Genomic DNA, 13409 nt, shown 5'->3' with positions numbered 1-13409 from the left:
TCCCATTTTAGAAAGGAAGCTATCTCTGCTTATTGTAAAAGTGGAAAAAAAAAGTGGGCAAGATGAACATTTAGGATATCATAATTGTATTCACCAATATTAAGTAATTGCTCTGACCAAAGCAAAGGTGTTCAGTGCTTGCAAATTCATAACCTCCAGCATGTCACATAACTCTTGGTTTTTCCACCTCTAAAATGAGAGCAGTGATACCAACACTACTGAGTAGGATGCAGGGAGGTGAAGATCAGTGGGAGAAAACAAGCAAAACAGCACAGAGCTGTAAACTCCCAATAAATAATACTTATAATACAATTATTAACATCAAAAACTTTACTACTAGCCCCTGTTCTGAATTCAGTTTTCCACGATCGTCCTCCAGAGTGGAGCTGAAAATCTCCTCATTTGTCTTTGAAGATTGCTCACCCTCATCTCTGAATGTGCATCCTTGCAAACTCTTGTGTGATTTTTTTCTTTTTTTAAATTTCATTTAAATTTTCAGAAAAATTCTGTGGGCCATTGGAAAGAAGCTACCATTCCTGGTCACTTAAACTCCTACGTCATTAAAGGCCGGACCCCAGGAGTGATATATGAGGGGCAGCTCATCAGTATTCAGCAGTATGGCCACAGAGAAGTGACACGCTTTGACTTCACCACCACCAGCAGCAGCACCCCCAAAGGGACCAGTACGTAACTAGCATCCTCGTGTCTACATCTGGGTATCCCAGACTCGGGCTCCCTGCAGGACCTGCTTCATTCTCAGTTCAATTCCTTCTGTGAATGGCACCTACATTTTTTAAATTACAATATTCTTCAGACAAGAAGGGTGAACATTCTAGAAAACTCAAGGACTGCTCTCTCCCTTTCTGTGGCACTCTAGGCAACACTGTGACAGGAGAGATGACACCTTTGTCACCAGTAGTGGCCACGTCTGAATCTGTGACTGAAATCACTGCCAGCAGCTTTGTGGTCTCATGGGTCTCAGCTTCCGATACTGTTTCTGAATTCCGGGTGGAGTATGAGCTGAGTGAGGAGGGAGATGAGCCACGGTACCTGGGTAAGCTAAACACGTTGTCTCAGGACAGGTTTGGAGGGGTGATGGTTAGACCCCCTGGGGACAGGGCATCGCATGTGGTCTGAACACTCTCCCTTCTGATAAAAGTCAGGGAGGGGCTAACCCTTTACAGAACTGGCTGGGTTCCTATGAGCAAAGACACTTTGTCCTGGTCCCTGATGTGAGCTTCACTGAGCACCAAATATTTGCCTGGACATAGGTTTGCCCAACAGAAGCTATTTTCTCATGGCAGTGATTGTATATGAGGACTACCTCTGAAGATTGTAGCTTTGAAGAGTGCTCAGGTCCTTTGCTTATGCTTTCTAGATTCCCCTGGTTAGAGATCTTTTACAAAGTTTGTTGAACTCATTCATGGGACCAGCATCCAGGTCAAGACAAAGAATATCCCTCCCACCCCAACTCCCATCACTTTCTGCACATTGCTGCTACTAGGACTTATAACCACATAGAGCTATTTTCAAAAATTTGGGGGTGCATTATTAAGACTATGCATCTTTAGGAGAAGATTTTGGAAAAATGAAAGAAGAAATATCCCATGGTACATTAATAATCACTGATGATCTTTTACTACATCTCCTTCTAGTCTTTTCCCCCCTGTGATATGTCGTTCGTTCTTCTTGTATCAGCTGTGGAGGCATTGGTTTGCTATGATCAGTGACCTTTCCTTTTTTATTCCAAAGAACTCCCGAGCACGGCCACTTCTGTGAGCATCCCTGACCTGCTTCCTGGCTGAAAGTACATTGTAAATGTCTATCAGATAGCCGAAGACGGGGAGCAAAGTTTGATCCTGTCTACCTCACAGACAACAGGTACCTGTGTGCTACGTGGTGTTCAAGGAATCCTTTTGTACAAGCAGGACTACAGCAAAGTTGCCCAGCTGCCTTACTTCCTCCTTCCTTTCTTTGTTAGCTCCTGATGCCCCTCCTGACCCTACTGTGCGCCAAGTTGATGACACCTCCATTGTTGTTCGCTGGAGCAGACCCTAGGCACCAATCACAGGTGGGCTTAGCCTTGTTCTTTGGCTTCTTTGTTAATCTTTATGGCTAAGTGTGGCAAGAGCAGATTCATACTGCGGATAAGTGTAACATTCCATTTTACTAACTCCTTACACACACATACACACACACACACACACACCTGCAAAGGCAGCTCATTGGCCATTACAGCAAGCATTTCCAGGGCTGCAGAGGTGTGGCATTTCTGAAAACCTTACACTAAGACTTAAAGAAGAGCTAAGTTGCCTATTCAGCCTCATAATAGAGGTTCCTCAAAGACACAGACAGGGCTTGAGAGCTCTGTGTTCAGACTGGTTCATTAATTGCTTCCATAATCCAGAGCTCAAAGAAGAGAAATCAGCCTAGCATGAATATTTCCACCTACTGGCTTTTCTAATTGACAGCTATTAAGTATCTCATGTCTTCAAGGATGATATTTATTATTAAAAAGTTTGTATGGCTCTTCTTATTTTATCTTTGTGCTGAATAGTCATTAGAAGTGGTAGCATTGAAAGAATCAAAAAGAATCTTGCTGATTCTTAACTAATCAAGCAAGGTGTAAGGGTGACTAGAGAGGGGATGATTTATGATTTTCTTAGCCTCTGTTTTATAAAACAGCCCTTCATACTTTTCTCCGGACCTTGCAGGGTACAGAATAGTCTATGCACCATCAGAAGTGGGCGGTAGCACTGAGCTCAACCTCCCTGAGACTGCCAACTCTGTCACCCTCAGTGACTTGCAGCCTGGAGTTCAGTACAACATCACCATCTATGCGGTGGAAGAAAACCAGGAGAGTACTCCTGTCTTCATCCAGCAAGAAACCAAGGGCACCCCACGGTCAGGTAATGCTCCCTTGTGTCTTCTCCCCTGGGGCAGCTAGATAACAGGTAGACCTCCTGGGATCAAGTTCATTCCATTAGCCTCCTGGGGAGAACTGGAGTACACAGACTAAGGGTTGATTGTCCCTGAGAGAGGGTTGTTTTCTCTCTGTCAGAAGTTCCTACATTCAAATCATCTGAAACTAAGGATATTCCGCTGAAGTGCCCACAATACAAGTTAGGGAGCTTATCAAAGACAGCTATTGGAACGACTAGTCAAAAAACAATTTTATCATCAATTTTTCTTATTTTTTTTTTCTCGGAAGCCTAGGGTCATTTTATCTGTTGCTCTTCATTATTATAAAATAGTTCAGTAAGATAAGACCATCTTATCTTTTGGGCAGTTACCTTAAACTCTATTTTTTTATGTTTAACTTCTCTCTCCAAATTGATACCTCTTATGTTGTAAACTCATACATTTACCTATGTATTTTAGACACAAAACTTCAAATTTCATAATGTAAGCAGTATGACTGAACTGTGAAAATCTATGCAAAAAAGCCAATTATCTGGTTAAGAGACAAAATTTAGCAGTGCTCTGGAGGGTAGCCCCATGAAGTGCCTAACATGTCCAGGAAAATGGCCTTAAAGACAGTTTTCAGCTGGCCATGGTGGTGCACATCTGTAATCCCAGCAACCTGAGAGACTGAGGCAGGATTTCAAATTCAAGGCCAGCCTCAGCAACTTATCCAGGCCCTAAGCCACATAGTGAGACCCTGTCTCAAAATAAAAAAAAATTAAAAGGGCTGGGGATGTGGCTTAATGGTAAAGTTTCCCTGGCTTAAATTCCCAGTACAAAAAAAAAGTTGGAATTGTGAATGACTTGCTGTTTCTTGTCTGTTAGATAAAGTTCCCCCTCCTAAAGACCTGTAGTTTGTGGACGTGACAGATGTGAAGGTCACCATCATGTGGACACCCCTGACAGTGCAGTGACCGGCTATCGTGTGGATGTGATCCCCGTCAACTTGCCTGGGGAGCATGGGCAGAGGCTGCCCATTAACAGAAACACTTTTGCAGAAGTCATGGGGTTGTCCCCCGGGGCCACCTATTACTTCAAGGTCTTTGCTGTGAACCAGGGGAGGGAGAGCAAGCCTCTGACTGCACAACAGACAACCAGTATGTACTCTTCCTACCTGTGTCTGCCCCACCCCCCAGCTTCTCCACCCTCACATCTGACCTATGTGGAAGTGCAACCTTGCTCTTCCCTCACATCTGACCTTTGTGGAAGTGCAACCTTGCTCTTCTATTAACCTCCTGGGTTTACAGTTTAGCAGTAGAAAAATGCCCAACAGGGAGACTGTGTATTGAATGTAAAGCTCACTAAACTTGGAATGAAAATTCAGATAAGCTCTGTGGATGGTAAATGGTAATCCATTTCCAATACTCAGGGGGATGGCACTAAGAGAACCTAATTTCCTTTGCTAATGGAAACATGGTTAAGTAATTTGAGTGCATTTTTTATTTAATAAATATATCTAGATCTAAGTTAAAATGTAAACTACTAACACTTTTATAGTAGAATTTTAGAATTGTAGTTGCTGGGCTAGGGATGTAGCTCAGTGGTGGAACACTTACCTAATATGTTCAATTTCCAACACTGCAAAAAAAATGTGGAAATGAATAAGTGTCTACTATTTTGAACACTGAGTTGTCTGCTCAGTTCTAGCGAAGTACTCTACTCATATTTAATCTTCATTTTAATCTTATAAAGGAAAATATTATTATCTCTACTGGATTCAGAAAGAAACTTAAACATTTTTGAAGTTCTGCAAGTTTTAAGGTCATAGAGCTAAGAAGAGATAGAACTGGATCTAAAACCTGACTTTTTGATTCTGGACTCCCTGTTTTCAATTATACCCAGCCACCTCCTAAAGATTTCTTGTATCTGAAATGTGTTCTAGAATTCTGAGGGGAAACTGCTAGTTGTCATACTCAAGAAGAAAACCCACAATGGATGTTTCCATTCCAATGGATGTACTAGTCTTTCAGATAGTACAAAGTCACCCATGTCCTACTGAGAATCTGAGGTTCTGAGCCTATTCTAATAACTATAATTATTGTCTACTCAGAACCATGCGAAAATAACATTTATTTCTCCAGCAAAGGACTATTCATTTAATAAATGCATAGACTCTTCCTTTGATCCATAGGGAACTTCTGTCTTGCTGTCCTTTCTGTTGAGTTTATCTCTCTTCCCATAACCTTTCTGGCTCTGAGCAAATTGTGGGGTTCACAAGTATTTGTTTTGCTTTTTTAAGAAAATGCCATCACTTTAATGTAGTTGTAATTTCTGAGTGTGATGGGAGATCTTGCTGAAAATGAGACTGTCCAAAAGATAACCCTCAAGGGGAAAAGGTCAAGGGCTTCTCATGGCTGACACAGTGTTTAGGCACAGTTGTACAAAGTGCTCTGTCTCTTAAAGGCTCATTTTCTCCAGAGTTTTGACTTTTCCTTTTTCTACCTTGAGTAGAAGAAACGCAACACTGTTTAGTCAAGCCTTAAGATTCCAATGAGATAATTACTGATCTAAATATTTCTTCACATGTTTCATCTTTTTTTTCTAGAACTGGATGCTCCCACTAACCTCCAATTTGTCAATGAAAGTGACACAACTGTCCTGGTAACTTGGACCCCACCTTGGGCCTGGATCTCAGGGTACCGACTGACGCTGGGCCTGAACCGAGGGGGCCGGCCCAAGCATTACAACATGGGGCCCTCTGTCTCCAAGTACCCCCTGAGGAACCTGCAGCCTGCATCTGAGTACACTGTCGCCCTCGTAGGTATCCAAGGCGACCAAGAGAGCCCCAAAGTCACTGGAGTCTTCACTACATGTAAGCCAAAATTTAGTTCTTTTTTTTTTTAAATGGTGCTGGGGATTAAACCTAAGGCCTTGTGCATGTAAGGCAAGCACTCTACCAACTGAGCTGTATCCCCAGCCGTATCATAGGTTCTTTACTGTATTTTTGCAGTCTCTGTTCTTCCATTTTTAAAGGTTAACTTTAAAAACTTAGTACATCATTTAAAGCAATGCTACTAAAAATGTGCTCTATGGATTGGCTGCTGGGCCATAAATTGTTTATTATTCATCTGCTACAAGACAAGGAGCTTGTGCCAGAATGTAATTCAAAAGCATGCTATTTCATTTAGCTGATACAATTTTTGAAGAAAGATCTTCTCTATGAGGGCTGGTGATGTGACTGCATCAGCAAAACACGTGCCTAGCATGCCCAAAGCCCTGGGTTTGATCTATAGTAGCTCCAAAAAAAGGAAAAAAAATTTTTTTTTTGCATACATTGCCAAGTTCCTTATTTCCTCCTAGGCTAGCACTTTGAGTAGCATAATGACCCTGCAATTAGAAAAATTAAATTGTATCAGACAAAATAAATTTACCAAATAGTTAAGACAAAATAAATCAGCATCTCTACCTATAGTTTATTACAGTGGGTATCAAATGATAGCCATACAAGCAGAATAAAAAATATCTAGGGACTGAGTGGAAACCAGCCAATAGACCAAGAAGCTGAGGAAATTTTTTCTCCCAAGTGTTGTTGACAGCAAAGCGTTAAGTACTTCTATAGCACACAGAAACGAACTTTCTTTTCTTTCATTCATTTTTTTTTTGTTTTTTTCCTTTTCCTTAAAAAACTCTTGAAGTTCCACAGAGGGTGAAAATTCTAATAAATTTTGGTCATGTTTCTACTTTTGCTCAACATTTTAGAGTAAATGGTCTTAAATCTTCTATATATACACATCACAATAAAGGCCTTTATTCACAAACTGATTTCCACTAAGTACATTCCATTTACATTACAAAGAATTATGAGACGCCTTATTGCTAGCCGAATATTATTTGTTATTTTCAACTTGACATTTTGAATTATGAACACATCTAACATAAGCACTTTTTTAAGCATATATTGCAACCATGTACTAGTTTTCAATTTCCCAAAAGCTTTCCACAAATCTTCCTCTTTTACTAATTTAAAAATATAGACATTCAAAAGCAGTCAAAAAAAAGTCAAGACAACCCTTAGTTTGTACATAACTCTGGAATTTATTTCCCAAAGAAATCTCTCTATAAATGTTTCCCCATAAGAATCCCTACTTCACCAAAAACTTATTTCCGTTTAAATTTGGTGGCTGGCCAATGAAGGCTTTTTCCTAAATGATTGTTAATCACAGGCAAATGAAATTTGCTTTTAATTTGAAAGAAAGTTCACCTTCAAATTTCACTCTTTTATGTCATCTGGTTCTGAGAGAGCCTAAAATCTACTCTCATGAAATTGTCTTTGTATTTTCTTAAGAAAGGCCTTCACTGAGTTAGAATGGAAAGTCCTGTGCCTGCTTCCTTTCAACAGACAGCCTTTTTTACTGAAATGTAGAATTATATAGTTGTCTTTTTCATTACCATGAGACATTTTATGTACTTTTCTTTTTTTGCTGGATAGAGTAGAGTGCCTATGAAATGAAAGAGAATTTTTAGTGAAGATAACAATAATTAAGTGGAGTGAGGGGATCAGTACAGAAACTTTTTGGCGGGGGGAACTTTGATATACTTATTGGAAATGCTATTTTTTGCTTTCTTGAATATGTTTATATATATATATATATATATATATATATATATATATATATATATATATATACATATATATATATATATATATATACATATATTTACTTAAATATAATTATATTTGAATTAAAATGCTAATAGCAAAATTAATATTTATTATGTAAAGGTTAAAATAGTACATTGCAGAGTATACTTTCAAAAACCATTTGTTGAGATGATTGATTGAGAAAGAAATGATAATGAGAACCACTCAGGCCAGCTTATATTTAAATAAACCAATGTAAACAAGTAGTTATACAACTTCATTTAAACCTCAAATACTCCTGTGGCTGTAAACATCTGCAGAGCTTGCTGTTTTTGAAATTACTTGTAACTTTCTGTAGCTTTTTTACTGTCTTACTAAGCTGAATTCTGGGAATAACTTTCCTGAGTTTTATAACTTGTGCTGAATTCTTAAGAGCAAATGTGAGAAAAGTGGGAAGAAGCAGCTATTTCTGGGGAAAATATGGCTCATTCCTTTATTGATAGGGCATATTTTATTTCTTTAACAGCCAGGCAGTTCTTCACCTAACAAGACCTTCCAGAATCTGTAACTCATACTTAACAGTCACATCCGTTGTTTGACATCAGTTTGTGGGGTTGTGGTTTGGTGATTTTCCTGTAATGGTCTTCCCAGACAGAGAGGATCATCTTAAACTTGGGAAGATTTTCCCTGGCTAGCTCAAGCAATAGAAAATACCCAGTTCTAAAGTCCAGGACTGTTGGAGAGAATGTAACTTGTGAAAAAGTTGTGGCTTTCACAGATGTTCAATAAAAGAAATTGACTGTTCTCTAAATTGTTTCTTGTGGGTCATTAAAAATGGTGACCCCCTGCTGGCCCTGGTATTTTGGCAAAGTGAGCCACAGCCACGTAATGTATGATTTCAGAGGTGCTGGAGAGCACCAAGGATCACCCACCCCCGTTTCCCCAAATGCCACCAGAATAATATACTTAACAAAATAGCTCACTAAACCTTAGTTCAGTTCAGTCATTATAGCAGTCTCTGCAAAATGGCCCACACAGATATTTGACTTTTTCCCACAAAGTATTTTAAAAATAAAAAAAAGAAGTAAGACAATAAAATCCAGACTGAGGGGGAAAAAAGGAAGAATTGCAGTGTTGAGTCTAAATTCGCACATGGCACAGAAAAAACAAAATACAACATTTGATTTGAGCTATATAGACTAGAGTCTGAAGACTTTTTAATCTCTGTTGGTGTAATTCTGGAGGATAACTCTTTGTCTCACTAGCCATTCATGATTTAGAATAAATGTTTTCAGTAGTTATTTTTCCCAGTGAGAACAGAGTTTGGTTGGGACATAAAATGGAAGGAACTGTGAAGGCATAACCCAGGGCTACTAATGTGCTCCAAACCCTTGAACTTAATTCATCCAACTCAAACTTCTTGGCTTCCAAAGCCTCATCTTTCTAAGTTTATAACAAAAATTTGCAAGGCTGTTGGGAGTGCCTGCCTTAACTGTGTACACATGCTCTTTCTCCTCCTCGCTTTTTTGAAGACATTTAAAAATTTTGTCCTTTTTAGATATACATGATATAGAGTGTATTTTGACATACTATATACATATGGAGTATAACTTATTCTAATTCAATTCCGGTTTTTGAGGTTGTTCAGGATATGGAGTTTCACTGGTGGTATTCATATATGAACATAGAAAAGTTATGTCCAATTCATTCTGCTGTCTTTCCTATTCCCACCCCCATTCCCTTCCCTTCATTCCCCTTTGTCTAATCCCTTGCTTTAAAAAATATTTTCACTAAGAGAAATAACTGGTGCTAGGATGCTAGGAGATGCAAAATAAACCTTTGTTATGATTTCTAATTCTAGTGGTAGGATACTAAACTTCTATAGAGTTCTTATGAATGAACAATCATATATTAAAAGGATGAATTTTTACAATTAAAATGCATTCATGATTTCAGAATTTTTTAACTTTTATATGGCATCACTTACCACAACCAAAAATATAGTCACCATTGTGGAAAATTCAGCAAAAAGCTATTTTTAGATCACATCTGTAATTTTACCATTGTTCGTAATGTTTAAGAAACCAAATGATTCTCTGTTTGCAGTGACCAGTTACATATTTTATAAGGGACTTTATTCTGTTATAAGAAAATTTATTGTCACCAAACTCAAATCCCAACATTAATGAAAAGCCACAAATCAGAATCTAAGGAGTTGAAAGTGTTGTCTAGCCACCTGTTATACTCAAGTGTGATTCACAGACCAGAGTTGGCATCGTTGGCCGGTTTGAAAAGCTAGCTCCTCAAACCCCAGGCTGGACCTCCAGAATCAGCACCTGGATTTTCACCAGGTTATTTGTGTGGCACATTGATCATTGAGAAGCACTGCTCTTCCCACCTGATGAAGTAACTCCTTCTCCATCTACTGGTTCATTAAACTCAAGTTCTAGATAAAGATACTTGTTTTTTTACATTTTCTACCATCGTTTACAAGTTGAAGGTGTTGAACACATGTGTTGGTTCATTTCACAGTGCAGCCATCGAGCTCCATTCCACCTTTCAACACAGAGGTCACTGAGACCACCATTGTGATCACATGGATCCATGTTCCAAGGATTGGGTTTAAGGTAAACTGCAAATGTTCCTAAATTCTTGTGATGCAGGCTTGATAGAGCCATCCTATTTTTGCATGCAGTAGATAGAAGCTGTTCAGGAGAGGAGACCTGGGTGTTGTCACCTGCCTCTGTTCACACCTGGAGGATCCCCTTGCTTACCTTGTTCAGTTGCTGCAAGGATGGACTGAGGGTGTGTGTGTGCTTTGCAAAGGAGAAAACATTAGCATGGACCTGTTAGTTGTTGCTCTTTTTATTTTCTCTATCCTTTCCCCCAGGGAACTACATGTAAGAAAAATGTAGGAGAACTCCATTTGATATGTTGTTCTAAATGGGTGCCAAGCAGTTCACAAAAGCCAATTTGGGGAGAACAATTAAACTCGGAGTCATTTAAAAATCACACTTTCATCCAATCAGTTTCCTTTTGACTTGTTCAAAGCCACATGGATAAATCTCTTTAATAGAGATTAAGATTGAGGTCTCCCCTGTAGATATCTGGATTCATGTTCTTTTAAGTAATGATATTAGGGAAATGATGAATACAAATGAATATGCTTGAATTACTTTTGTTGTTTATGTAGAGAATGGAGGAAGAAATAATTTATCAAGACTGGAAATTAAGACTAAACCCCCAGGATTATTTTAAAAATAAGCCAGAGGTAATTTCCTTTTTGAGTATGTAATGGCCATATTGATGATTAGGCCACTTATTGAGACTCCTTTTTGAAGTGTGCCGTACCTTGTGGATTTCCTTTAATGGCACCAATCTAACCTTCAGATGCTGCGTAGCATATGAAGGATTTTTCTGAGGTCTAACACCATTTCATAACACCATAACTATGGGCACATTTATTTTAATTCTTCTTTTGGAACATATCCTGCAGCTGAAACTATGAACATAATGTCTTCAACAGGAGGGTTTTTTTTTTTTTTGTGTGTGTGTGTGTTTTAATAAGAGGTGCTACAGAGGCTGGTGCCCTGAAATGGCAACTGAAAAGTGAACTAGATATAAATAACTCATTTAATAGAGTGCCTAGGGAATTTCCTCTCACACAAAAGAAAATAGAAGTGAACTATATCATGTGGCCCAAAGCCCCCTGTTTATACCAGAAGGTCCTTTATCAAGCAAATCAGCATTTTTAATAGAAGGTTCCAGGCATTTCTCTGGAACCATCCATCACAAACTACCTTAGTGCCATTTGGAAGATACCTTAGTGCCATTTGGAAGATACCTCTTCCACCCTGGCTCCAATCTAGGGAATTTCCAGCTGAGGTTGGAAATAGAGCTACGGCATGTCCCCAATGCCTCCCCAGTGAAAGTACATTGTGTGTTTCTGAGGAGCCATGATATATAAAGTCTAACCACAACCTCTCAACATGTATCTAGATTATAATTTAACTATTATTTAACCAGAAATGCTTGTCCTTTGTGTTTATGTGCTCTCCTCCCTCTAGCTGGGTGTGCGACCAAGTCAGGGAGGTGAGGCCCCACGAGAAGTGACTTCAGACTCAGGAAGCATTGTCGTGTCTGACTTGACTCCAGGAGTGGAATATGATTACAGCGTCCAAGTCCTGAGAGATGGGAAAGAAATCGAACAGCCGATTGTCAACAGAGTGGTGACACATAGGGAGAGTTCTTGTGTTTTTTCTTTTCTTTTAGCTTTTCAAACTGTTCTACTTTTAAAAATCTGTCAATAGCACTATTTATAAGAATAGTATGGGGGAAAATCTTATTCCGACTTACTATTTAGAAATTTGGAAGAGCGGATCCAACTCATGCCAGGTATTTTGGGGCATATGATATGTTCTTTCCATGTCAAGAGTATTTGCAAGCTGGAAAGTTGGAAATAATTCCGTTAGTAGTAAAAAATAATCATGCACCATGTTTTCATACTATGACTTCTATAATTTCACCAATTCTGGAAGGAAGGCTGGGAGGGATAAAGGGAAAAGAAAGAAGGGGAAGAAACATTCCTCTGGCCAAGAACTTTGTGTGAGCTCTCATTTTTAATTTAACATTTTCTTTTTGCATAGCACTGTCTCCACCGACCAACTTGCACCTGGAGGCCAACCCTGATACTGGCAAGCTTACTGTGTCCTGGGAGAGGAGCACCACCCCAGGAAGGTCTGGGACCAGTCGGAGGGTTTCCAAAACCAAGATTTTATACTAAACCAAAGTTTCAGCTAATGTTGGTTGCATCCATACCTGCTATACTTAACTTGAGGAATATATCTAGTTTATTACTTAACTCGTACTTATTTTACTGTTAAAATTTTTGTAAGAAGTAGCTGGGTGCAGTGGCACATGCCTGCAATCCCAGTGGCTTAGGAGACTGAGGCAGGAGGATTGTGAGTTCAAAGCCAGCTTCAGCAACTTGGTGAGGCCCTTAGAAATTCAATAAGACCCTGTCTCTAAAATGAAATATAATATTAAAAACAAAATAAAGAGGCTGGGATATAGCTCAATTGATAGAGTGCTTGCCTCACATGCATAAGGCCCTGGGTTCAATCCCAAGGATCACAAAGAAAAAAATAAAATACAGGCTGCAGATATGGCTCAGGGGTACATTGCCCCTAATTGCCCCTAGGTTCAATCCCTGGTACAAAAATAAAAACCTGGAAGAAGTATTTTTTGCACACCTCTACTGCTATGTGGGTATAAAACTGAGGTAATTATCTCTAAGTCTGATCAGTTTATACAATCACACAAGGTAAAATAAGCTCAAAATATCCTTTCTAATCTCCCTCTGAAGTCTAGAATGATTTTGGTGTTTTTTTGTTTGTTTTTAAATATATGAACACAGTTTAAGCCAAAGCTACCCAGTTTCCAACTGAGTTACTCTGGTTTTGAAACTTTCTGCTGGGGAGTTTCATGCTGGCTGGCAGCTAGTCATTAATCTCCAGTCTCAATGGTCTCATCAGATGATCACAAGCCAATGCAATGACCTAAATATTTTTTCCCATCCAGCTGGATTTCCTTGTATAACACTTTAGTGTTCACCTTGTTCCTAATGATAAAATAGACCCTTGTTTCCTTGTCCTTTGGAAAGTTTAACATCATCACTCTTCCACCTCTTATCTTCGGGTCCTGAAGATCTCTAGTTGTCACCATCTACTTGAATCTCTCCCTTCTCTCCCTCAATTCTTTTACTGCCCAATTTCCATGATTCCTGAAGTCTTAAATAATTTATAGACTTTTTCTAGAATCAATGGCATCACCTTGGTTTCTCTTCCTGAAAATCCCATAGGTC

The 13409-nt window shown here is 39.0% G+C and overlaps 1 protein-coding gene across 1 annotated transcript in view; it reads left to right on the top strand.

Annotated features, from left to right (window-relative positions):
- The window catches only part of LOC143389961 (fibronectin-like), a 50785-nt gene that overhangs the window by 15816 nt on the left and 21560 nt on the right, over positions 1-13409 (top strand). The window contains 11 exon segments of the mRNA XM_076842651.2: positions 500-683; positions 878-1054; positions 1753-1881; positions 1982-2071; positions 2715-2909; positions 3790-3858; positions 3861-4061; positions 5510-5776; positions 10079-10173; positions 11614-11782; positions 12193-12294. Coding sequence (XP_076698766.2) covers positions 500-683; positions 878-1054; positions 1753-1881; positions 1982-2071; positions 2715-2909; positions 3790-3858; positions 3861-4061; positions 5510-5776; positions 10079-10173; positions 11614-11782; positions 12193-12294 — 1678 coding nt within the window.

This window comes from Callospermophilus lateralis, unplaced genomic scaffold, assembly GCF_048772815.1.
Source record: "Callospermophilus lateralis isolate mCalLat2 unplaced genomic scaffold, mCalLat2.hap1 Scaffold_129, whole genome shotgun sequence".
NCBI classification, from domain to species: domain Eukaryota; kingdom Metazoa; phylum Chordata; class Mammalia; order Rodentia; family Sciuridae; genus Callospermophilus; species Callospermophilus lateralis.
Note: the sequence above shows the minus strand (reverse complement) of the source record. Positions and strands in the feature narration are given on the sequence as shown.